This window comes from Myiozetetes cayanensis, unplaced genomic scaffold, assembly GCF_022539395.1.
Source record: "Myiozetetes cayanensis isolate MyiCay16 unplaced genomic scaffold, myiCay2020 scf6-25, whole genome shotgun sequence".
In the NCBI taxonomy this organism is placed as follows: Eukaryota; Metazoa; Chordata; class Aves; order Passeriformes; family Tyrannidae; genus Myiozetetes; species Myiozetetes cayanensis.
Genome location: NW_026087853.1, coordinates 3,446,996 through 3,474,692, shown reverse-complemented (window position 1 = coordinate 3,474,692; position 27,697 = coordinate 3,446,996). Strand labels below are relative to the sequence as shown.

The following is a 27,697-nucleotide window of genomic DNA, read 5'->3' as shown; positions in this document are numbered from 1 at the left end:
TTGACTGTGTAAATCCCTGAGCTGCATTTTTCTTTTGTAGTTTACGCGATGAGTGACAAACTTTTGACCAACTTGGACAAACTTCTGGTCGAGCTTGGTAGGTCATTATATCATACATTTTTTGTTAATCATTACTAATGCAGTGCATGCAATGATGTTTTCTGCTTTAAACAGTTATATTAAGTTCAAATAAATATATAATATTAAGGTTTTGCTCTTTGCCTACATAACGTTTTGCTGGCTCTTGGGGTTACAGAGAGTAGTAGTAACAGCTATTTAATAGTAAAATTGCTATTTAGATATTTTGTTAAAATAATTGTTAATCAGAGTTTGTGCAATTCCTGCTGAACAGCATGTATTTGTTTCACAACTCAACTAACATATATATGTATGTACATTCATATATATACATATATATGAGTTATTTTTCTTCTTAAGCTTTCCAGGTAGAACAGATTTCTTTTGCTAAGGAACATGTGAATCAACAGATAAATTGTGAGTAGTGACAAATTATCATTTTATTAGATTCTGAACACTGATTTTGTTTCACTAGTCTTGGGACATGTTCTGTGTCTCGGCGACGGAAGCAAGCTGAACAATGAGAGCTGTCCCGTGTCCTGCTCTCACCCTGCCTCATCTTTTGCCATCAATACTTGCTCATTCTCCCCAGCAGACTTTGCTTTTGCTCACGACTTTTAGCTGACGCCGTTCAGCTGCCTCATGGACAGCCAGTTTCATGCTGCGCCATTTCCTGCTCCGACTCTGCAGCTCCTCACAGTCACTGGCAGCTCTTTGATTCAGCTGTGCTTGCTCAATACATCTGCCACTTGCCTCCCTTTCTTTCTGCATGTTTTTTGTTCTTTCCAGATTTGGACCTCTGCCTCACTGCCTCTTCTCTCTTTCTGTTTGCTTAAAATAATGAAAGTTCTCTCAGTTGCTACTACCTACTCAAGCCTGGTTCTTCTTCTTTTTTTTTTTTTTTCTTCCCCCTCCCCCCTCCAATTAAGCAGCTGGTTATTTTATTTGAAATTCAAAACAGTAAACCCAAAGAGAAAATCTTGCTCCACATCAAATTTCACCCCCCTCCCCGCCCCCAGGACTTACACACTGGCTTTTTTTTGAACCATGCTACTATGTACTAACTCACATTAATGTCTGGAGAATAGTTTCTCTACCACAACCAGTCTGTGCTCACCACTGGTACAGATATTGAAGCTCATAACCTCCAAGAAAAAGAACAAGAGAGAATTCCTGTCTAATGAGTGTTCTTTTTGGTTATAACATTTCTAACGATCTTCACTGATATGTCCGAGCAAGTGCTTACTCATTAAGAAGATCATCAGTATTAAATTGAAGCATCTTAAACATAAAAACACCTAGAACACTAAATCTGGCACATCTAGAGGTCTGCTTTAACTCTTCAGTCATGTAATTGAACTGTAAACTTGAGGTTTTTCTTAACATTTATGCAGTTCTTAGGGAAAATCGAAAGGCTGTGTGGTAACATGGCATAGCTGCTTGTGTTCAGTTCAGAGACGCCTAAATATCTGTAAACTCACAGGCAACACTCAGGCTTTTATTAGTTTGGGTTAAGTCTTTCAAAAACTTACCAAAAAAATAGTGACACTGATGTAATTTTGTCTCCGTGTGAGTATGACTTGGCAGAAGAACAGCTGTAGCATTCAGCCTCGGACTTTTGGTGTGAGATTCATCAGGCTGTTTGGCTACAGTCCCTTTATTACCAGTGGAGGGAAACCGTCCCTTTTAGGGTGTCATTTAACTTATCCTGAAGGAAGAGTTTAAAGCAGGTTAGGTAAAGTAAGCTTTAAAAATGTCAGCTTGTCTCTGCGGAGCGTAGCTGCAGCCATGGGTGTCTAGTTCTGAAGTAGGTGCCTGCACTGTAAAGTTGGGTGAGATGCATCTCACCCACCAGGTCCCTGTGAAAGCAAAGCGTGAGCTGAACAAATCACAGAGGTGCTCATTCTCTAGAGAACACTAAACGAAATGTTAAGCGTATATTTTGTTAATACAGTTACGTTATGTCTTGGTAGATACTGCCACATACACGTGCGTGATCGAATTCCATGCAGGGTCACCTACTCTGGCATTTAGTGCTTCAGGGTGGCAGTGATAGCAAGGGACAATTTGGCACTGACAAATCTGAAACCTTGTATAGAAAAAAAAAAAAAGAAAGTAAAAAACACAGAGAAAAATGAAGTGCACCAAGCTGTGCTCGTTGCATTGCAAGGTGAGCAGGCACAATGGCTCTCACAGCTCTTACTTGTGAAAGACAACTGATCATCTTCAACAACATGGATTCCCTCCTAACCACTCACTCAGAAAGTGTTATCAGCTGCCTGCTGTCAGAAAAGGCAGAATTAAGAGCTTGCTTTAATCATCTCCACAAATATCAAGTCCTTGAGAATTTGTCATTACAAAGCTTTTTTTCATTAATTAACCCATGCCCTGTATTAATTTATCATACATTACACATTCCCACCTTGAGTAAAATTCTTTTTTATTTTATTTTATCTGTTTCTGTTTTCCACTAACTACTTCTATGCCTTTAGTGATCTTTTTATTTTTCCTTTCTTGTAGTCAGCTGTCCCATTTAAAATATTTGGGTTTCTGGACTTCTGTAAAAGAAAACAAAGGTTTGGAAGAGTGTCCTGGTTCCAGCCAGGACAGGGTTAATTTTTGCCGTAATCAGGAGGGGCCTGGCCAGGACTCGGAGGTCATTTTATACCTTTCTGTAGGGAGAGCTTGGTGGTTTGGAGCGTTTCAGAGGGAACACTAAATTGGGCAATACCATTCCTAAAACACAACCAAGGGACATTTATCTTTAGCAACTTTTGTGTTTCAATCAGTCTCCCCAGTTGGAAACATCAGTGAGGGCAAAGTGGCTTTACCCTGGTTTTCCTGTGTGCTACTTACAGTGTCTGCAGATAGTGAGGACTGCAAGAACTCAGCTCGAACTGTTAAAAATGCTTTGCTTTCTACCACTAATAATTACTTCAGTTTTATACACAGTGGGATTCAGGAGCATCACAAATAATTACTTTTTCTTCCAAAGTCAATCTCATGATATTAGATGGTAACAAAGGTACTCACTATGCAGCTGAAACTCCCTGAGTTTTGACTCACTTTGGTATTGCTTTGCTTAATTACAGAGCGTCCACTCACCTTAAAAGAGATTTAAGTATTTTGGAAGAAATTTTTAATAATTCTGAGTGTAGACTTTTTATTTCATGGATCTGTCGAATGTTTATTTTTTTATTTTTTTTTTTAAAATTTTAGCATATACTGCAAAAATCGCAGAAAAAAAGAATAAAATTGCTAGGTTGGAGGAGAACATAAATAGGAGCAACGACGAAATTGCTGATTTGAAAAAGCAAAATGAGAGCAGTAAGAAGAACTGCGATGTGTAAGTACAGTTGAGGCTGGACCCTGAGTTATGCCTGGCAACAAGGAAGTCAGTGGGGAAGCAATGGAAAAATGTGTGTGTCTGTGTGTTCTGCTAGGGGTGATGTTAAAGAAAACTTTAGGATTCCCCTCTTTTCTTCAAACTGTAAATCTTTAGTAAAAAAAATTACAGTGTTACCCATCCCCTGAGAAAGTTAATTATGGAAAATCAGACTACATTTAATTTTGGATTAGTTTTTTATTAGAATCAACAGTTTTCAGAGATCGCAGGTCTTTGTGGCATGCTAAATTATTCAAGTAGTAAGGTAATAGAAATATAATTTTTGTATATTTGGATGCATCTGAGTTCTGTTAACTTTGAGCAACAGTAATAATACTCTTTTAAAAAAAACCCTTCCTGAAATTGAACATCTTTCTATTCTTTGTTTGCAACATGTCTCATGTTACTTTTTGTTCTGCACATATTCTCCCAGAAGGGTTAGGGTTATGTCTCTACGACACAGATGTGTGTGCTTCTACTGGCAGATTTTAGCATGATTTTTGCTCCAGGCTGCAGAATTGTTCTCCCAGGCACACTCTTCTGGTGAATGCAATGTTCACACTTTTCTTCACATAAATTTTTGTCTCAGGTTATTAGTGCCAGTTTTAGATGCAGATCACTTTCGGATCTTAGCAATTAGAAGCTTTTCAAGAAGCAGTTTGGCTGCAAGGAGTGTTTTCTTCCTGACACACAATGTTTTATTTTCAAAACTGGAAATCTCAGGTGTTTGTAGGGGTAGCCAAAAAGGCAAATCTGTATTTGACACTACAGAGGGTTTGGCCCAGGTGATACAATCCATCACAGTGTTCATCTCTCCACAACCTTTATAGTTCCTCAGCAGCTGAAGTGATGATTTCTTGGCAAATTCTGTTTTGTTTTCTTGCAATTCTCTATATAGAGGTAAGTATGCAATAAAAATATCTATAACATAGATTTGAATTTTTTGTTTGTTGTTTGGGGATGTGAATGGAGACTGTGTTTCCTAAATAAAGAGGGAAGTAAAGATGGAATCAGGATCCTTTCTGGTTTTATTTTGAACCCTCAGAAAACAGAAGAAAGAATGAAATCATTAGTGAATGAAGTGGGTATGTGGCTGGCTGTTTGAATGGATAGCCATACCATACTAGTTTGTAGCTTTATCATAAAAAGGGTTAGGAAAACATTTGACCTTGGCAAGAAAATTCCATTTTTCCATTACATTAAATTCTTGCCTCCAATGCAGGACAAAATGAACACTTATGTAAGCTTATGAAACTACTCACACCACTTCCTTTGATTTTTTTTTTTTTTGTGATTTTTTTGCAAATCACAAACTGTTGAATGATGCAAATGAAATGAAAAAAAAAGTTTAAAAAATTAAGGGCAGAATTAAGGATCTGATCTAAATTTTAATCGTTGAATTGAATGGGTTTTGGCTCAAGTCCTACAAAGAATAATTAATGGCATTAGTGTAAAGAGACTGAAAATGAGAAGTGACTCATTAATGAATAAATGTATTCATAGAAGGACAATGCTTGCAGAAGAGTAGAGACTTTGTGTCTTAAATTATTGGAAATGTCATTTAACGACACACTGAAAACTGCAATAAACAAGCCCCAGTTGTAAGATCAGACAATTAGAGCACTTACATAGTAGAATCATCCTAAACTTCTAAAATTTATTCTAGTTGACACTCCATCTATACTGGACATGATTCTAATGTTGGTTTTGCAAATTCAAATATTGTTTTGGAGTCACAATCACCCTCTCAGCTGACTAATTGCCAGTGATGCTCAATAGAGCTCTCAAAGAAACAGTGTTTTGTCTGGGTTACTAGACATGATCATGAGTGTATTGAAGCAGATTTGAAGACTTTGAACAAAATAAAGGATTCTTATATTCAGGAAGTCTATAAAAAATATGATATGTGAGACAGATGGATTGGAATAATAATGTGTTTTCTAAAGAAATCCATGTTGGTCTATGTAGCAAAGAACTGGCATAAAATGAGCCAAATGTAATATGTTTTTAGACAAGTGATGACGTTTTGCTAATATCTATTTTCTTGAATGATTCAAACTGTAAATGTTGATCCCAGAGCAGCAAGAAGTACTGAAATACCACTGGTGGAACTCATTCCAATTTTAGTGTTTCTCTTACAGTTTTTAAATTTGGGTGCAAGGATGGTGAGATCTCATGGAAACAGAAAAAAAAAGATAAGAAGAAAAAAAACCAGATGAACTCAGAATGTTGTTAGTTTGGAAAAGGAATTGTCTTGTCCTGCTAGCCAAACTCCCAAATGACAGGACAATTTTATTGCTTGCAGATTAGTGTGAACAAGTTGGTTTTTTTAATACCCTGTCTGATGAAAGGAAGGTCACATAAATGTGATGTGATCCCTGAAACAGTGATGCATTTAGCAAACTGGTAGATGAGCTCCTTGAATCCTACAAACCAGTGTCCTTGTACTACGGGTTTTTTACATGTCCACAGAATAGACATGAACACAAAATGCAACATGTGTTTACACATGTAAACATGATTCATACTCTGATTAATAAAAGCTTTAGGACTTTTGTATCTCTTGGATGCTTTTTCCTCCAAAGAAAGGCATGGGGGTTTTTGAGTAGAAGAAGAAGATCACTGCATTGGTGTGCCAGTACATAAGTATATAAGTATGTCTGTTTTCTGCTTTTTAAAAAATCTGACCTTTTAGAAATCCAGCCTTCTGCTGCATTTGCAGTAGATATGGTGAAGTAAAATTTTTGTAATTATATTTTTAATCACCGGTGGTGTCACACAATTTGTGCTGACGGTGCTGAATTTCCTGAAGGAGGCTGCAATTCCTCAATGAGCTGTTTTGTTGACAAACTTTACTGCTGTTACAAATGCTGGTTGTGTTTTGTGTTGTCTCACCACCTGCAGTTCAAGATTACTTGACTTCAGTTCAGCAAATTAATTGCCAGATCTTTGCTGTTTATTTATTTCCTTGATGGAAATTGCAGTAACTCAGCTGTTACTGAAGCCTCTGTTTTATTTTACCTTTGGAGTGATTATTCAAATGGATGTTCACACTTTGTGTGATTGGATGCCACAAACCCTCCAACTTTGAACCATTGGGTATACTTATATCCAAAAATGCCCTCTATTTACCCTACTCATGGCTGTGCAGTGCACAGTGAGCTGTATGTCCTCAGCTGCTCTCTGAATTATTTGTTCAATTGCAGCCTTGTTCTGTATCGCCATTTCTCCCCTCCTCTTGGTTGATGTAACTGTATCTCTGCTGTTCCAGATTCACTTAGTCTCTTCAGTCCTAATGGATTTTGCTTTCCATTTCTTCAACATTAAGCTTTGATACTATCCGTGCATGTGTTCCTAAAAATGGGGTTTTTTTGTGTGCATCTCCTAGGACAGATAGATGTCTCAAACTTCATTGTAGGTGTTAGTGCTGTTTGGGGCAGCTTGCATTCTGGACTAAGCATGAATATATAGATCCTTCAAGTCCTGGCTAGAGAGAGGGTGTGCTAATTTTTTCTGTAGTAGATTCCATGTAATTTTTTTTCATTGGCAGTAGGATCTCTGCCACACTCCAGCCCAGCCTGTTCAGATGCTTCTTACGCTATTTTTTATTTTTTTCTCAGGCAGGATGCTTTCTTTTCAAAAGCCTTTTTATGTACCTCTCCTAAAGTTCACATCTGAATTTCACTCGAATCAGAAAGTCTCTCTGTCTCTCTTTCTAATATTCCCACATCCAAGGAAGAGGTACCTCTAATACCTGCGTGTTGAGAAAGTCCTGTTAGCTTAGTAGCCATAAGTATTCCATGAAGCTGCTGTGCTTTCAATACCATCCACAGCATGATCCTGTTCCAGGAAAATCACTTTGGTGTTTTCTGAGCAGCACTTGCTTAAAAAATGCAGGAAATTCTGTTTGTGGCTGCTGCTTGCATTTAGGTATGGGATGGGTGCTGGTGATACTCATGAGAATGAAGTTCTGGGCATCTCCAACAAGAAGATTGTACATATCTAAAGGATTTACTCTTTTGACTAACTAATTAGTGGATTTAGATGCCTCATTGCTTAGCACCAGGCTCCAAAAAAAAAAAAGTGTGAAACCTATTCCATTAATTCCTCAAAAACTGCTTTGTAATCTTCCTCAATCGTTTTTATATAACTATTTTCATGAATTTGTGGCTTTAAAATCTTAACAAATAAAAGTACGCACGTGAAAGACTTCTGTACTAAACCCATTTACTTTTGAGTATCGAAACATTAATAAATTATTTGTTCTAGTAAGCTACTAAAGTAACTTGATGTCTTTTTTTTCTGAATGGCTTTTCTTAAGAAAGACCACTAATATACTTTCTTTTCTTTTTTTGGCTTTCTCCACAGCTGGAAGCCCACCTATGAAATTCTTAGCAAACATGAAGAATATTTGAAAAATGAACTCGAAGCTTTAGAGGAAGCTACAGAAAATGAGAGGTACCTGTGGTCACATGAGAGGAGGTTTCTTGTTCACCTGACCCATCAATCTGCATCAAAACTTGTTGTAAACTTTAAAGGAAAAAATATAAGTGACTGAATAACTAGGAGGATTTTTGGCTTACATTATCACAAGGTCATATCTTATTTTGTAGTTACCAATGGAATGGGATAAAATATGGATTCTTCAATTGCCCTATTACAATTTTTCAGAACATTGTTCAATTGCCTACTGCTTCAAGAAAAGCTCAAGAACTAAAGACAATTTTTTTCAGCTAACAATTAGAAGTATTCAGATGGCTTCATGCTTTTCTTTATTTTGGAATATGAATTGTATATGATTATTAGAATGTACAAAACCAAGTTTTTATATACTGCTGTATATTTTTCAAAATAAACACAAAGCATGCAGCTGCAGTTCTGTTCAGCAAGTGTCATCTCAGGTGTTTCATCTTCATGAATTAGATCCTGCATTCAAAAGAAATTATTAACTGTGCAATGTAGCTGCCTGCATTCAGTGAAATCCAGAGCAGTCCCTGAAGATTTTCACTGAAAGGTTCCAAATGTGCTGTGCCAAAGTAACCCTCCAAAGTTCTGTTTAAAAGACTGAAACAAACCTTCATTTTAAAGAGGCTGCTGCTCACCTTCACTGATCTGCATGTGAGAGGGAAGAGGCTGCTCAGCCCTGCAGTGCAAAAGTCACAGCAGACCCCTCCAGATACCTAAAACCCAGTTTAGAGTCCTAAATTTAGGTGATTTAAAAGGTTGGCTTTGGGTCTTTTGTAAGTGTTCTTTTTGCCAGTTGTCCAAGGCAGCAGAAATAGCATGCCTGATAGCCTTTAATTAACTCAGTTAGTAGCTTATCTGTCTTCTTCCTGTTCAGAGCTCTAAATTTGGTGAAAAATAAGGCTAAATTGGCTTTCTATGAGTATATGATTAAGCCATCTTGGCTTTCACTAATTTGAGCTGACAAGCCAAAGAAGCATTACTTTTAAATTGCTTCTTTAGATAACTAGTTTCAATTCCAACATGAAAGTGTTTGATCTGTTTTCCTAAGCTTAATTATAAGACATCAGGAAATAAATTTAATTCATATATTTTTCAGAACTGTGCCTCAAATATAATCCTCCTGCACTGAAGCATTCGATGATATGCTCAAGTCAGCTGGATGTGCATTCAGTAAACTCTAAGTATTTAAATTAGGAAGAAAAATCAGTATATTTAGAACTTTATGAGCTGAATGTGCTTTTCAGCCTGGGATTTGTGGGCACTGAGGACGTGCTGCTTTAGATGGAAAGATGTTTTTAAAAGATGGGCAGATCAGTTTGTGTTTAATTAGGCAATTATGGAGGTTTTAAAACATCCCACATTTTTTCATTGTTGTTGATTTCAAGAAGATATAAGAATGCTCATAGGAACTGGAAGTTTATCCTGAAAAAAGTGATATGAAGAAAGAAAGAGGAATAAATTGCCATCCACATAATGTTTAGGGAGGTTGTGAGCACTACCCTTTTCCCATTGCAATTAGATTAAAACTTTTTCTAATGACTTTAGTGTGAACAGTGCTGAATTCTAAATACTCTGTGTTATCTGCACAAACTTAGGAAAAATATTAAAAACAGTGACAATTTCTTAAGACTACTACGCTATGTATGGCCATAAATATTAATCTGAGAGGAATAGATTTTGGGAAAAGAATATGAAATTTTAGGATTATATTCAGAAGCTTGAAATGCTACCTGCTGCAACAAATTATTTTACTTACTTGTATTGTTTAAATTTACTTGTAAGGCATTCTAAATTGTATATTTCTTTCTTTTTTTCCCTCTCTGTCATTTTTGTAGCATCTATTTAATTAAATAGAATTGAATATTTTTCATCTTTCATTCCTGGGAAATTTTGTGCAGTATACAGAAATGTCAAGTAAATGAAGGAACTTGGGTTCCTGAGACCACCTGTGTAGAGAAACAGATTGGTGTAATTTTCTGTGTGAATTTTGGGAAGTGTCAGTTCCTAGGTTTCACAGTGCTGACCTGCCACTTCTTTCCTTAAAGTGTATTGAACTTCAGTCAGTTTAACAGGAATTAGTGCCTGGAGTGTAGTTTTGTTTGAAAATTAAAATCTTCCTGTTTTTTTGCTTCCCGTGACTTTTGTTCTCCTCTTGTAAGAGCAGAATTTTCTAGTGCTGAGTTTGCACACAAGTTTTTCTCTCTTCCATTGTCTGGGGTTGCCAACGGGCAGCCAGGACTGACAAGCGCAGCCTTTCAGTCCTGCTGCAATTAAGTGATTAACAGCAGTTTGAGATAAAATGTGTTCCTTAGAGAGGAACAGCGTCTGCTTTGCTAGCAGAGAGGGCTGCTCCTTAACGCAGCCTTGATTCGTGGGGCAGGTAAAGAGGTGCTCTCCGGGTTTAGTTGTTGTTTTGCACCGAAATTTTCTCCATAAAGGAATTCCTCGCTAATCTATAGGCGTACTAATAACTTCATATTTTTAAATTTGTCCCTCTCTATTGCTAGCCTAACCTTTTCCTCCAGGATGGCATTTCCTTTACCTTCTGTGACTTTATACTGGCATATTGTGATAACAAGGATCTCTGTGTATCATTTCTTTCCCAATTAAATGATTATTTATTGTTAACGGTATATGCTGGATGTCTGTAGCTGTGATACCTCTTTATTAACATACCTCATTTATTAACCTCTTTACTAACTTTATATTCTTTTCCCAAAATCTGTTTTTCACAAATCAATATTTATGGCCACATATAGTGTAGTGGTGTTAAGAAATTGTCACTATTTTAAACATTTTTCCTAAGTAATTTACATCCAGTCTGTAGCTGTGATACCTTTTTATTAACATCTTCCATCTGCAGAAACACTCACCATCACACTCTTATTATCTATTTTGCACATGCCTAAATTTTTCTGCTCTATGTGATGAGTTGCACCCTATTACTTGTGGTATTTGTTAGTTTTCACAGCATAACTTTTTTTCAAAAGCTGATTGAGAGTTTTAAAAATGCCATGAACATTAATTGATGTCACCTACCTTAGTAACTCATAGCTGTGTGCTCACAGGGTGCCAGTGAAATCATATTAGTGTAACATTAATTTACAGGGCAGCCCTGCAAGAAGCTGAGCATTCTGGCTCTTTGCCATTTAAACATTGACGTGTTTGCTTAACCTTAAGTGTGAATAGTCCTGTTGTTTTAGTGTGACTCGTGTGTGTGTTTTAAGGCTTCCCTGAGTCAGACAGAGATTACTCAGCATCTCCTTGGAGGCAGCTCTTAGTCCAGTGGTGCATCAGGCTGCTCCAAATGTGGGGTGTTTGGCCAAATCCTCTCTTACTGTAAGTTTGACACAGTTCCACTGCAGCTGATGGAGTTGTGCCAGTGAACACCAGCAGAGACTTTGGCCTGAAGTGAGTTTCATGACAATTACACAGGAAAAAAGATGTTTGTCATCTGCCAGGCTGGCTTTGAACGTGGTGTGGTCTCCATTCCTTTCAGAACAGTGAGGTTTGACTGGTTTTTACATCGTGACTGTGTCCTTTGTTACATACAGCATAGCATTCCTTAAAAATAGCCAGAAAATAAACAATAAAACCAAAGAGTGGCATATTAAATATAATCCGAATTTTCTTCTCTAGGACACCAGAACTGATGCTGCAAACTAATAGATTTTTCCTTATGAACAATGGCTTCACTTGAAAAAAAAATTAAATTACATGTTTATTTTTATAGGAAAATGTATGAGGATTACATAACCCAGTACAAGAAGGTTTTGGAGGAACACCGCAAAAAATATGCAGAGACTCCTCTTGCCCAGAAATATTACAGGAAAAAGGAGGAAGTTGAAGAAATCCAAAGGAGGGTTTTGAAATGCTGTGAAAAATACAAATGGAAAGAAGATGCTTGCTTAGATATTCTGGGTACTGCTCTTCTAAATGCTTTTACAGTAAAGCCTCTTGGCAGGGCACTGCACATGAAAGGTGCCATACAGAAATCCTCTCGTTTTCCACAGTTTCCTTTAAGCTAATAAAATATAGTCTTTGTGTTACACCATTTTTAGGGAAAAAAATCTGTAGCAAATAAAAATTTAGAGTATATACAGTAATATTCCTTCCTCCAACCCCTAAATGTAATGGGGAGAGGTTTGCTGTTGGGCTTCTTGGGGTAAAAATGTTCTAAGAATCCTTTAGATCGAGGCCCTCAGAGTTTTAAATTTAATTTTAGTATCTTTTTAGTGCACGTTAATGGCATAATTGTTACACTGCAATTTCTGTTATCTATACTAAGTAAACATAAGTGCTCCTGATCTGTTAATTTATATTGTATTTGTTAAGAAAATTAGGTTTGTTAATTACTGTTCTGAAATTGAATTTTGTTTCTGCAGAGGCTGTTCCTTTTAAATCTGTAAATGATTGGGCTGTACACATGTATCCTTTATTTGTAATGTTTATGCAGTTAGCAGGGAAAAAAGTTTATATTTACCTTTCACAACTTTCTATTAGAAAAGACCAATTATTTATATATATATCTTTTGAGTGACAGCATCAGCATTTCTTGGTGAGAAAATTGAAGGTCTCTTCAGTTTAAATTTATGGCAGCACTTTCCAGAGAGAGAATTAAAAAAATCATTTAATAACATATCCATCAAAATTCTTCATTTAGGGAAGCTTAACTGAAGTTAGGTTCGAAGGTGTGGCAAGGCAATGTAGATTTGTCAGAGCTTTCTTCACCTCTGGCATTTGCTCTTATGGCACAGAGGGGTCAGGGATCTGATGGTTTCCCTTGCTTGAAAAAGAAATACACGTTGTTGAAATACTTATTCCATAACATGGAAGTGCATCTTCGAAGCGAAAAACACAGGAAATGTTACATCTTGCCACAGTTGCTGCACAAGAATCCATCAAACTGAAAACAGAAGCAGAAGAATTAGAAAGGAAGATTGATTCTTTCAAAAAGGTAACCGTATTTTAATTTTATTTTCTGAGAAATACACGTCATGCAGTTATACATCCTGCCATTGTATTTTCTGAAACATAATAAAAAAAAAAAGCAGTGTTTTTTCAAGCACACAGACCAAGAGGATGATTCCAGTCTCATGTTTCTGTAGCATCATATATGTTTCCTTAGAGAAAAGGGGTCCATGAATGTAAAGGCTCTCAAAGCTTGCTTTCTGTTGACCTCAGCCTATGCCAGAGTTCCTGTCAGGGCACCGTGTCAGGAGGACTTTGGTGTCATCTCAAGAGAAGTCACTTGAAAGCAGAGCAGGGACACTCCTCAGTGAGCCCCAGGGCTTGACTGTGCAGCTTTCACAGGCCCTACTGGTTTTTAAGGGTTTGTGTTTAACTAAATATGATTTACAATAAGAATAATGGAAATATGGAAATTCCTGCTTTCCTTCTTTTTTTTTTTCTTTTTTTTTTTTTTTCTCTTTTTTCTTTTTCAAAATAAATGTGTGGGTAGATAACCCTCAGAGGTAAAACTGTCTGATCAATACAGTCCCACTGACTAGAAGAAACACTGATTCCAAAGGGATGGTCTTCAAAAAATAAAAGGGATTTTTTCAGTGCAGAAGTTGCACCCAGTCCTCTGTAAAAGGTCTGTTCTAAGCCTGAGTAGCCCACTAGGCCAATCTTGTAAAGGTTTAGTAATTTTTTATAGCATTGCATCTGGATGCTTTTACCTCTCTGGACCAGCTGATCAATTCACTCCATTTACTGTCTCGTGCTGATAGAAGCATGTTGAGCACAGGTGGTGTTTTCTGGCTTTATATTTAATATTTAGTGATCCTGTTTGACACTCACAGTTCTAGCCTGAAGTTCCTAAAGTGATGTGTGCTGTGTAAACACACAGTGAGAAGGGATGAGGTGAATTTGCTTATAGCTTTGAAGGAGACCATGTAAGGAGCTCCAGGTCCTGAACAGATGTGCAGAGCCTGTGATCCAAAACTTCTATGTTTGTTCCAGTTTTTGCAGTCTGTCCAACAAAAAATATCTCCTCTCTTTAACCTTGTTCTGCTTATTTCTTCAGAATGTCTTGCCTGCAATAACTCTACTACTGTGCAGTGATTCCTCGGGTTTAGAAAACTTCTGAAGAACACAGCTATAAGATTTAAAATTTTGTCAATTTTTATACCATTTGTTCTTTATCTTTTAAGACACTTGAAGTGGCTACAGAAGATCAAAATGGTTCTGAAATGATTGAAGGAAAAAATCAAAAAAGTCTTCAGAGGTCAGAGGACTTTAAAGAAAGGTACACTTCAAAATGGTTTTATTTTCCTTGTTTTTATTCATAGTATCTCAACATTACACAAAGAGTGCTACAAAACACAAACTGTTGCTAAAAATGGAGTGGCAAGCTTGTCTAACCCTGATCATGTGATTTAATGATGCAATTTTAAAAGTTTTATATTTCTGGGGATTAAGATGGTGGCAAATTTTGATTCTTGGAAGCTCAATGTATCCAAAGAATACTATTCTAAAGTATTTTGTGGAAACCTTTGCTCCTCAGCTACTGCTGAGAAATCTGTGTGAGTAGTGTTGTGAGTTCTGAATGCAACCACGCTGACTGTGCAGAGATAAAATACATTAACTCTGCTAAATGCATATTTGGGGAAAAGAGTCAGGGTTCCACATGTCAGTTGTCTTCACCTCTGAACTACTTAAGAAATTTAACTCTTAATTTAGTTCTTAAAAACAAGCATGAGTGAAAGTTTCATGGACAGGATTAATGGCTTAGTAAATTAGTCAGCGATCATTTACAGCTGGGACTCACTTTAATTTGAGCTTAATTACAATGACTGAAAATCACCATCAGGACTACCTTATACTCATCTGGAGTCCTTGTGAATGCTGAAACATCTCCTGTTGAGCTGACACTTTTAGACTGAAACCCATTTTAAAGTTAAAATATGTCCAGAAGGTTTGCCAAAGTGTGATTTTGTATTATGGGGCACTGGAAAAAGAATCTTTTTTGGACTTTAAGCAGGGATTTAGTGGAATACATCTATAGAAATGTATCATCCTTGAGATCCTTTCCAAAGGGATTTTTTTAGTTCTTTAATACCTTCTTACCCATGAATCATTCAGATGATTTTTTTTTTTTTGGCTTAAGCCTTTACACCTGTTCTACCTCCTTATGTAAGCTTTTTGTAATTGGCAAGAACAGAAACATGGGGAAGCAAGAAACCCCCTTAGCTGCAGGACAAGGCAAAAAAAAAAAAAGGAAGATGGGAAGCATTCCCTTTGAATTTTCACAGAAATTATTGTGTCTTCAGTCTGCAGAACAAAAAAAAAGCCAATTAGAGACCTATTATAAGAGACAGAGGTCTGTGCTCTGGGTATGGAGGTGTAAGAATCCCTCTGCGTTTATCTCCCTGTCAAGGACCCTTCAGGTGCTTGTACCTCCACCTGGAGCTGTGTCTGGGCTGCACACAGGCAGATCTTTTTGGTGCTCTTACTGAAGCAATAATTCCATGGGCTGCATCATGGAGAGAAGGAGTTGTAAACCTTTTACACTGCCCTAACTCACAGTGCCTTTTAATCTCCGTGTATGCACTTATGTGATACAGCAAGTGTTATCAGACCAGAGCCTGATTATTAATTAATAAGTTTTTCCTAGAGTAAATTTTAAAGGAGTTTGAGCCCTGTAAAAAAGGGGCATAAAACCATTTTTAAAACCCCTATTTGACGTTAGTTTATTAAAAGAAGTCTTCACTAGAAAGCATTGAAGCAACTGTTTAAGTAACTACTGATATTAAAAACAGGTGTATTATGAAGCTGTGATCATAAACAATGTGAGGGAAAAAAAACCAAATAGAAAATGTATTGAGAAAATGAGACATGTGAAATAAAACCTTTGCAGACTCAAGGCAATGTACAAAAATACAACAGCAGAACGTGGGTACCAAAGGCCATAGCTTCTTGTGAGCTGTCCTGCAGTCACTACAAAGATACTACTGAGCAAAGAAATCTTTGTATGGAGGAGATATCTTCATCTTCTGCCACAAAATAAGCAGAGAAAAAAAGGGAATTGTACTGTGAGTCTCCATGAACTGATCCAGACCAGCATGAAACCAGCAGCACCAGCGGAAAAGAAGCAAAGAGAGCAGTGAAAGCACTGAGCAGAACAATGTACAAATTAATACCCATGAAATGCTTTAGAGGGCTACAAGACAAGAAACCAACTTGCAAGTCAATTAATAGGTGCTGATTTATATGTTCTCCCTTAGGCAGGAGAGTGAAAGTGGTAAATGTTCTTTTAAAAGGCCTGGAACATTTTAGTTGGGCTCACCCTTTGCTGGCCAGTCAGTTGTTGATAAGGCTGAGGGCAAAACACAGGCTCCTCTGCTCATACCAGCTTTTCTCTGATTTGGGGGCTTTCATAATTCACCAGTTACCCTGACAATCATCATAGGGAAAATTTGCAAATCTAGAGTTCTTGTCAGCCACCAAATAGGACTCAACTCTTCTGAAGCCCAAGTCTTGATTTCTCAATTAGAGATTGTATTTATTACATAGAAAGGCTGATATCTTGAACTGTGCTACAGCATAAATCATGCCCATTCTCTCTGCTTTTCTAAAATGTTTGAGAGAGCTTTAATTTAGTTATTCTGTAATTCTGTATTTATTCTTTTTCCAATTTGGTCATATATTAATTCTACTTCTTACATTCCGAGATAGAGCTTTTTGCTAAAACTTCAAAGAAAAGATATTCCATGGCAGATTATTGCTGCTCTTTCAGTATCTTTGCATTACAAGAGATTAACTTTTACTGACCAAAGAAAAAACTTGGTAATATAATTCTTGGAAAAGTACTTAAAAAGTTGTTTCAGGACTTCTAATGTAAACATACCTGAAGAGGCAACCCTATGCTCACCAAACTTCATAGGCAGTTATTTAGTTACTAGCCATTAAAAGTCCTGCTTCCCAAAGGAATTGCTGCCATGCGGCTCATGAGAATACTGAAAATGGCTTCAGGAGAGTCCTGTAAATACCACAGGAACCAGGTGTGATTCTTCAATCAAATACACTCCATTCCTAGAGTGAAAATGAAGTAATATTAATTTCTGGGCTTCGTTGTGCTACAGTGAAGAAATACTACTAAGGAAATGCCACTTTATTTTGACTTAAGAACATCTATTTTTTTCTTTACACTTTAAAAAAGGTTCCCTGTTTTGCAGTATGGATCAAGATAAAGATTTTTTTATCTACTCAGATGTCTCCTAACAATGAAGCAGAGAAAGAAGACAAATGCTCTTTCTTGTTACTGCAATTTGGACTGCTTTGAGCTTCAGTTTGCACTTTGATTTTTCTTCCAGTGGTTATTAATTATGTCAGAGAAGATGCCCATGGTTTATTTGTCAACAGTGTTTTTGGGGAGGGAAGGGAGCATAAAGTTTAACTGCAGGCTCTGTTACTTAAAAAGTGCATATTTAAGAGTTTCTGAGTCTGGTTTGTAGCTGCCTTTGATACATTATTCTGAATAGATATGCATTGTAAAAGGATATTTTTTATTGAGAACATGGAGAATATATTTAATGGAGAGTAAATCTTTAGAAAGGTAGAGTTCTCTGCTAGGCTTTACAGGAGCACATGGAAAGTGACTGCAAGAACTTTTAAAACCACAACTCGGCATCCTCAGTTCTGTGAAAAAACAAACAAAATATCACCCCCCTCCAAAAAAAAACCACCCCAAACAACCCGCCTTTATTAGACTGTCTCTGGCAGTCTAGCTGATGACCTCAACTACTGCAGCCTCATTCCACTGATCTTTGAATGATGATTGTGGTGAAGTGGCCAAATAAGCCACTTTGAACAAAGTGAGGCAGTTTCAGCCAGAGTTCTGTGCTTGGCTATTTTGATTTCCCTTTGATTTTGTGCTCCCTGCATCTTAATTTAAAGATGCACCAGCCATATAGACATCTTATTTCCTGTGATATTCATTCTCGACACAGGTTTATCTATAATCAGTGTAACTAAATTATACAATTTAAAAAAAAAATCTTTAATATTCATAGGAGTTTTTTTTATTATTATTATGTCAGGTGGTATCTGGTTTGTATAGCTGGTTAGGTCTCATTCCAGCACAGCACCAGGTGCGTATGTAACTACACGTGAAAATGGTCCTTTTCTTCAGAGTTACTTGACTGAGGGGCATTCACAGTTTTATGTGAGCACAGTTGTGTATGGATATGAGTTTAATGTGTTTTTAGGTCCATCTATCTTAACCAGTGCTTCTAGCTGGCGTTTTTAATTAGTGCTGCTAATTTTACTCCACTCTATAAGATAGAGTGCATCCTACATTTTATCTTATTTTTGTTTACTGAAAATTTCAAGAAGAACCGACAGCCGGACTCAGTTCTTTCTTTGTTCTGGCCAGCATTGTTCAGCCAGTTACAGACCAGATGTTGTAGCTGGAAGCACAGAGGCGCTAAGCAGGAATGCCAGAGAGAAAATAGAATAGAACTCATTATTTTAAAAAATGGTAAACGTTCCTGTGCCAAATAGCCACTTTACCCTTCATTGTTCTGCTAACCTCTGTCTTTCTCCACTGTAAAGAACTATTTACCCTACACAGATAATTACCCCATAAGTGAAAACACTTGCTGCAGTTTTCTCTTTTGTATGTGTGTAGTGTGAGTATTCCAGACAATCTCAGAGAGAAAGAGAGAGAGAGAGAAAAAGTGTTTTTAAATGTGAAAATGTGATTTCAGAACTACAATAATGATGTACTTTATTCAAAGTGTAAAACTGCAAACTGCTAATTCTTTTCTTTGATACTGACAAAATTTAAGTCATCAATGTTCTTATGATTGGCTTGTTACTACTTGGTGGTTTCTTTTTTTCAGTGATATTCTCTGATATTATTTAAAGAAAACCTCAATTTTTATCAGCTACTGGTGCTGAGAATGGTAGAACCTCGCTGACAACATCCAACTCCCTTGAAAATTACACTTATTTGAAGCAGTTATATTTTATGGTTCCTTTTCTATTGCAACTTAATGATTTTAAATTTAATTCTGTTTAGGATGTTTGAAGAGCCTGAACCCTCACCTTTGCCAAAAGAGAAACATCAGCAGTGTAAACCATTACAGGTCCTACACATTCCTCAGAAACTGGTCCAGTCTGTACAGAGTATTAGATTCTCAGATCAACAACCAGAAACAGGTGCAGTGTGCTTAATGATTTCTCAGTGAGGATTTTGGATTATTTCTGTGTAAATGAATGGATAATGCACAAGAACAAATCTAGTGAACTGCTCCTACTGTGACAGTCAAACCTAGGTTTTCAGTGCAAGTTGGGTACCTACCTGTCTTTATGTTCAGGAAATCTTCTATGTCTGGTTCCTCTCCTACCTCTGCAATGAGTAAAGTAACATGACAGATACACCTTATGCATGGTGCCAGAAAAATCTGAAACACACCTTTAAAACTGTTTGCATTAGTACAGGAAACATTAACTGACTATTATTTGATTGATGCTTTCATATTTTGTGATAATTTTCTTTTCGCTCTATATTGAAAGGAAAATTTATAATCTTTGTTCCCAAGTTCTGCCTAACAATGCCACGCTTTGAATACTTAATCCTATTGACAACATTACATAATATTTGTTCATTTAGGGAGAGAAGAAAAAGAAAAACCAATGGAACTTTCAGTTGCCACTAGCAGTTCCTCCAGCCTTGCAGAAAATTTGTCAGAGGTATGCAGCTCTCCCACTGGTGAAAACGTGAGGTTTATGTGGTGGCTTAAATTTAAAACACTTCAAATATGCCTCATGCTATAACATCTTATATGAAACCTGCCAGCTCTATAAACAGGGCACTAATTTCGGTAATCTGCTGTTACTTGGTAATGACAGCAAAAATCTTCCTTTGGTGCCTTTTCATCCTGAAAATATGCGCGTTCTTGCAAAGCATTCTCATGTCAAACTTGAGGTGGTCCATCTTTCCAACTAGTTCTCTGTAATAGTTTTTAAAATTTAGCATAACCTTTGCAGATTCACTTGGTTTTATGGAGCAAATTTTTGGAACTCTAAAGGAGAGACATGATCTTGTATTGCTGATGACTTGTCAGCCATCTACTCCATACTGAAGGATTTCCTAAAGGACTAAATGTGCAGGATGCTGTACAGGTGTGCCTACAGTTACCAGCTCAGTTCTGAGGTTTAACTAGAGACAAAAATCTGGGTTGACAGGAATAAAACATTGCTTTGTACACTGCAGGAGTCCACAAATCCATTTTCTGTCTCCCACCCATAAGCACAGAGCTCATATGGCACTTTCATGAAATGGTGAAGTGTATTTGTATCTTAAATATTCAAACACAATGAACCAACCCAGAAAAGTCTTCAGGTAAGACAACATGAAGGGCAGTGACCAGGCTGAGCAATTCTGATTTGTGGCTGGCTGAGGGAGTTGGACATGACAAGGATGATGGAAGGGGCTGTTGCCAGGGTAATCTAGAGATGAGGCTGGGAATCTGGGACCTAGAATTGCACTTAGACAATACTGAGAAACAGTAAGTCAAGGTTAAGAGAACTTTCAGAAAGGGTGAAGGAAAAGAAGATGGAGTCTGAGGAAAAATAAGATTGGAAGAAAGGTTGCTGTGCTTCAGAGAAGGTGTGCTGTAAACTTCAGGAGTTGAGTGGCAGATAGATAATGCAGAACCAGCCCTTTTGTCCCCTACCCTGAACTGAATTCAGTTTGATACATTTTGTAAATTAAAAATAAACCAGAACTAGATGCTCCCTGTGAAATAATATGTTATCTGATGCAGAGGCATAGAATCCTGGTGCCACTCTGCCCTTAAGGCATAAAGACACCCTAGATATAAGAGTTAGGGCTTTTGATCTGGTGGAAATCTGTGAGGTGGGAGTATTTCCATGTTTTCTGTGATTTCTCAATCCACATGTGAGATCTGTGCTGACTGAGACTGATGTCCATGCTCACATTGGCCTCAGAGGCACAGACAGGGCTGGCCCAGCCCTTTTTGTGTTGAAGAGCAGCAGCAAACCTGGATAGAGTTTGTAAACTACATAACCTTATTTGTGTCACAGAGAAGTTAATTATTCACATCTAGTTATCAGTGCTGTGACTAAGACTTAATAAAAAATTATAAAAGTCGGTTTCGGTATCATGCTGTCAAAATGTAGGTATAGGAAATATAGGCAAAAAAAAGGTTTTTTAACACTGCCTGATCCTTAATTCCTGGTTAAAAGAAGGGATTTCCACAGTCTAAGAAGAAATCGAAGTGATACTGTTGATGTGACAATTTTGTTTGCTGCCTCATTTGAATTTTTCTTCTGTCTTTTAGATGGTTATTGACACTGCAGGGACTAATAACCAACAAATTGCCCAAGTTCCATCAATAACAAGCATACAAACCCCAATGAAATTCAGGTAACTTTAATAAATTAATTTTCATTCTTAAGGCTGGGGTTTATGGAGATAGTTCATCTTTAGACAAACAATAATTTTTGTCTTTTAGACTGACAAATCCTCCAAAGCAGTTGACTTCCAGTCAGCAGTTTGAGAGTGAAAATGCAGCAATGGGTAAGGTACCACTGCAATTTTTTTGATAAGGCTGGATCATATTATTCTATGGACAAAATTTTCATTCTGGTATTAAGAGGGCCACCATTTGTATTCCTTCCCCACCTTGACTGTTTAGTTCAAACTTTGAGTAGAGCAGACAGGCAGATTCATTCTGCATTGACCACTGTCAGTGAAAGGAAGCTTCCAACATCTCCTGTAAATTCATACTCTAGTTTCAAATTACTTGGGTAAAATGAAATCCAGTCTCAAAATCTGCCCGGGAGGCATGAGAAAATGCAAAGAGAATAAACCCAGTCATTTAGGAATCTGGAATCACCACATTAAGATTATTAATCATGAAAATTAACTGGAGAAAAACATACAGAATGTTTGCAGAAACAAAACAGGGTAGTTAGAAACACATCTACAGTTTTTGAGATCACAAGGCGCTGAACTTCAGTTTAAATATTTTTTTTTCTAATTATACTGCCAATTTAGATGCATGTAAAAGCTTACAGTCAACATTTTTTTATAAATAAGACGCTACTTCTGTGTCTTGAAACACAATGTCCTTAACCTGCAGCGCCTGAGATGTTGCACGACCTGAAGCTCGGAGCAGAAAGTCTGATAACATTCCCTCTCGTTTCTCGTCCTCCTTTAAACACTTCATCCCCGTCACACGGATGTGCTTTTCACATTGTTCCCACCTGGTTTCTATTGACTGGCATTAGCACTCTCAGAGGGCAATAGCTGGATTAGACAAACACAGCGCTCTCAGGGAACAATGGGCAGGTTTGAAGAACACACCAAACCACGTGAAGCAGCCTGAGTAACGCTCTGACAAGAGCGAGTAAGTGGCAGAACGAGAGGTGATTGTTATGGACGTAGCCACAGAGCGGGTTGTTATGAAAACCGCAGTCAGAACACTCTCTAGGCAATAGCAATGCCAACTTGGCAAACCTTCCTCGGGGATTCTTTCCCACAAGGTAATTTTTAGGTACCTATTTAAAAAGTTGCTCTAATACAGGCAGCCCTGTCTTTTTTTTTTTTTTTTTTTTTTTTGTACAGCACACCGAGAGGCCAAACGTGGTGATAAAGAAGCAGAGGAGCCAAAGGAATCTTCGCAGGTATCTCAAGTAGGCAAAGCATTTCTTATGTCATAAGTAATTAATTTATTTACAATAGTCAAAGTATTTTGACCTACTGGAATTGGTTGGCACGAGGTGAGTCTCAGAAACTGGCAAAGTGACTCTTTATAAGGCACACACCAGGTGAGGAGCCAACCAATCCCCCCTGACTGGTAATACAGCGATCATTGCTCTTGATCACATCAGGGTTCTGAGGGTTTTTTTGCTGCCTTAGTAAGAGCCCATTTAGGATGACTATCCTGTGCACATCAGAGTTTTTGTATCAATTGGTGCACAACATTTTCATCAGTGTGAGCTGATGAAACATTAAAAAAAAAAACAACAAAAAACTGCATTTGAAACTTATTTCTCGCACAGACACTGTTATGAACAGGCTCAGTGCTGGCTCCACTGGCACTGCTTTTACCAGCTGTGCCTGGATGTGAGGTCAAGCTCACATCAAGCCAGTTCAAGCCAGTTGTGCTGCACATGTGGGTGGTATCCAGATGTGGTTTAACACTCACCAGCAGCTGAGCACCACACAGCCACTTGCTGCCTGCCCCCCTCAGTGGGATGGGGAGCAGAGTCAGAAGGGTAAAAATGGTGCCTGAAACCAAGTGGTGGAGAAGAAAGCCTTTAAAATAAGATTGATTCTGGTGGAAATTGCTGCACAGAATCCAAGTGTAGGTTCTCATTTAACTTTTTCTGAGGGAGATGAAATACCTCAGTCAACCAAAATCTGTTCTGATGGTGATGTCCCTTTATCTCAGTAGGGAGTATCAAGAGGATCCCAGAAGGACCTTAAACATGATGCTGAGACACCCTTTAGAATGACATCTTTTATTGAAAATGTTACTTCACAAGTCTCTTTATTTTTTGGATGAAATTTTTGACTCACAGGAAGTCAATTTTAAATTGGGTAAATTAAGGTTACAGCTTTAAGGATGATGAATATGTCAGTGTGAGCACTCTATTAAAATCCTTTTATTTTTCATGAGACATAACTAGACCTAGAGCATACAATGAACATATTTATAGGTAAGTGGACTAATGATGTTTTGGGAAATTTTGTATGTTATAAACATTATTGTATATTTCTTTTTAATAGGATGTACACACAAGTTTTAATCCAAATGAAGATAATCCTGGCACAGTAGAAGAAAGTGCTGAACCATTTTTAAGAGCACCTAAAACACCTGACTTAAAGGGGAAGAAGATGCATTTCTATGAAACACCTCCATTTGACTTGTAGGATTTCAGCTTTTATTGTGATCTTGAGCAAAAAGTTGTACTGATGTTTATTGTATAAGCCTTTCTGCTGTTTTTGGAAGACACTATAGAAAGAATTGTCTAGAAAACTCATCTGAAAATATTTCAGTTGGGTTTTTTCCCCCAATTATTCTAGGCATTTATTAGGTTTTCATATTCTTTCCACTTGCAGCTGTTTGAAAGAGCAAGACTCTGATTAGACATATGAGACACATTGTCTTTCCTTGCAGTAATATTTGTACCTCTGATTTCTATCTTTAAACAGGTTGATTTTGTTAAAAGGGTAGAGAATTGGTAAGAACAACACCTTTGCTTTAAAGAATTGTGTTACCTGTTCTATGATGCAAAAAGAAATTACTGATGGAAGCTATGGGGATCTAAAAAGAAAAAAAAAAACAGAAAAAGGAAAAAATAGAACAAAAAAAAGCCATCATTACTTTAAAAACTATTAATATAGTTTATTCTTTTCTGTATTTACAGCATTCAAAATTTAGGTTGTGAAGAAGGAACATCAAAGTCTCCTGCTTTCTTTTCTCTCATGAACTTCTCCCAGAAGTCACCTGGCTTTAACTTCTTTGGTTCTTCTGTGTTTGGGGCACAAAACTCATCTGATGAGGTAAAAATGATTACTTGTGAGCCCTAAATTTGCACAAAGCAAAGTAAGTGAAGAAAACAGCACTGATAGTGAATGAGATTTTTCAGACTGGTTATCTTTTTTTTTAATATCTTGCTTGATTTTACTTTGTTGTCCTTTGAAAATGTTTAACTGCTTTCCTGGCAATTCCCCCTATGATGAATTCTGACCAAGTACGAATCTTTCTCGGGTGGATCTCGTGCAAATGTTAAGATGACTTGATTCACCAAAAGGCTCCTGGTTCAGTGTTGCAGTGCAAAATTTAGGTTCTCTAGCAGAATTCCCAGCTCTCATGCACATCCTGTGCGGTTTTGTCTTGATGAAGTGAAGAAAGCACAAACCGTTGAGGGTATTGAACAGCAAATATGGAATAGCTAGACTTTAATGGAGGAGCTTTGTAGGCAAGTATTTGAAACAGGGAATGGAATCTAGGTCTTCCTTGGCCTTGCAGATTCCCTAACTGCAGTGCTGTAGGGACAATTTTCCTCTCCTGGGTTAATGGGGAGATAATTTGGGATCCAGGATGGGTGTGTGTCAGTGCCTAGGACAGGGCTTAGGTACCACTTGGCAATGGAGATCCAAACCCCATTATGCAAATAAGGGATCTGAGCTCAGGTATATTCTCTTTCAGTGGGTGGAAGCTGAAAGAGGGGTGAGGGAAAGCACCATTTTATTTTGTGTTTGGCAAGATACGTGTTGTTGGTATCTTGTAGCATGAGCTGTGTGTAAGGAGAGAACACACAGGTGAGTAGTTTGTGAATTGTTGAGGAATGAGCTGGATATTAAGTCATGTAGTGCTGTCAGAACCCATGTTATTTTGTGCCTCTTTAGTGACAGAAACTAAGAATTATCAGGCTGTACCAGAGGTGGGATTCTCTGAAGTTAGATGGGAGTTTTGAAGGACTTCAGTATCTATTTTAAATGTAACCTAAGAACTCTCCTCAAGAGTGACAAGTGATTACCCTGCTACTCTTTCTGGCAATGGCAGGTCCTACTCAGTAGGAACTAATTGTGTTGTTGATTAGAGGTTTCCTGAAGTGTCACAGAATTAAATAATTTTGATTTTTTTTCAGTTTAAACAGCAACAGGTTTTTTTCTAGGAGAATGGAAGGAGTGTGTTTGCAGGTGTGTGCAACTATAATGAAATCTATCTGGTCAAAGAGTTTCTCTTGCAACTTTAGGGAGTGATAATCACCTTTGAATACAGATTTTGTGAAGGCTCCTAACACTGAGACAGTGTCTTTCTCATCAAAAATGAAAGACCATATTACCTATCTGCGTTTGAGCTTCTCTGTTGCCTTTCTCATCTGTTAAATAAAATATTTGTTTACGTTTTCAGACAGAAGAAAATTTCCCTGTGGAAAACATGAACACTCTGTCCCCACACAAAGATATTGGTAAGTCTGGAACCCAGATGTGCTTGTGTAGACCAGCTTGTCTTCTGCTGGTGTTTATACGACTGACAAGCTCATGGTCCTGCTTAGCAGAGCACCTGTGTTTGCCTGAAAGGCAAACAGAGAGGACCTGCAAGGAAGAAGAAATATTCAACTCTCAAAGCATTTTCACAGAGAAAAAGAACATTATTTTACATTATTTTAATGTAAAACAGCTGTAAAACTTGGTAAATACTTCTTTAACTTAAAGATACCAGCTTAGAGTTGGAAAGAGTACATCTGCTTGGGTTTTGTTTCCTCCCTCAACTAAAATGAAAATAAGGTTTCCATTTGATTAAAGAAATCTCAATAGTAAACTACCTTGCATTGGTGTAAACTGTTGAAAGTACACAATGTAAAAATGGCACAAGAGAGCAGAATCAGAAAATACACAGTATCTTTCACTCAGTATGAGTGAGCCACAGACATTTGCATGATCTGTGTGAAATCCTGGATTTTCTGAAAGGAAAAGCCAATCTTTTGTTATATCAATACGATCAAAACTTCTGATCAAACACTTGCCTGAAGGGAACTGTAATCTAATCTTTCTCTTTTGAGGTGCTGGAAATGCAAAGCTTTTTTTTTTTTTTTTTAAAGTAGATGAATACAGAATATAGGGTTTCATGCATATGTAGTTGCTTTTAAGAGTGTGAATTCTGTTCTACTAAATAAAAATTCAGGTGTTTCTCTGTCAGCAGCTTTGTTTTTCCAAGTATTTCAGTGACGGATCCCATTGTTCTCCAAAGAAACACTTTCGTAGATTCTGTTTGCAAAGACCTCCGTTGCAAAACATATCATGCACAAGTGTTTTGTTGTTCTAAACCATTCCAGTACTTCACACTTCCCTCGATGTAGATTCTAACAAGGATCTCCTGGAAACACCATTTCTAGTGCAGAAGTGAACACAAAACTGTAGGCTGATGCTCAGCAGGGTGTTGGGTATAATATGTTATTAAAGAAACATATGCTGAATGCAGTACTCTCTCAGTAAGATTTAATCTAATAATTAATATAATGTGTATTCCATTTAGGGAGCTTCTTTGGGAAACCTGAAAGTGAGGATGCATTTGCCTTCCCCTTCGCCTCAGAATCGACTTCTCATGCGTTTGGAGATGGAAAAGATGACTTTAGTTTTCCATTTGCATTTGGACAGGATCAGAGATCATCACATTCTCCTGCTATGAAAGGTTTTCATTCTTCCTCACAAAATACAAAGCAATTTACACTCTTTTGAATACCTTTGACTTCCTTATAAATTCTTTTCCTACTTAGCCTTGACAAATGTTTTCAGTTTCTGAAGTTAAAGTACAAAGCATTTAATCTCCTCCTTTCATTTCTGTAAGAAATAATGTAAGGATACATTATTGCAGTTGCTGCAAGAATGTGTGTGTTCATCAACCACACACATTTTGAGATGCAGCTTTTATTTTTCTTATTTATTTTCTAAAGGTGTTTTTTTCATAAAATGTTATGATATGCTCTTGCCAAATTGGCACTTAGAAGTAGCAGAAATATCATTTTACAGCAGTGTGTTGAGTTAATTAAATATCTGTGTGAGAGCATCTAAACATCTGGATGAGTACTTTCAGCCTCTGATATAAACTAAATTACTTGTGTTAGTAAGAGTGACTATTGTAGCAGTAAGAGCTGAATTTGAGTTAAAGACACTGTTTTAAGTATTCTGTGTGTAACACTTGATTTATAAAGTTTTTGAAATAAACGTTCTTGTTAATTTTATGTGAAGTTTTGTAGGTATTTCTTAACATCTGG

At 37.2% G+C, this 27,697-nt stretch overlaps 1 protein-coding gene across 1 annotated transcript; it reads left to right on the top strand.

Moving 5' to 3' along the window:
- Positions 1–48: 48 nt before the first annotated feature.
- On the top strand, positions 49–27,161 carry CUNH14orf39 (chromosome unknown C14orf39 homolog). The gene is made up of 17 exons (XM_050336261.1): positions 49–97; positions 439–495; positions 3,298–3,424; positions 7,832–7,921; positions 11,664–11,851; positions 12,316–12,358; positions 12,767–12,887; positions 14,086–14,180; positions 18,957–19,096; positions 19,551–19,630; positions 21,244–21,329; positions 21,418–21,482; positions 22,533–22,600; positions 23,700–23,839; positions 24,341–24,476; positions 25,834–25,891; positions 26,959–27,161. Exons 1-17 carry the CDS (start codon positions 49–51, stop codon positions 27,159–27,161), a joined length of 1,746 nt encoding a protein of 581 aa, XP_050192218.1.
- Positions 27,162–27,697: the final 536 nt, after the last annotated feature.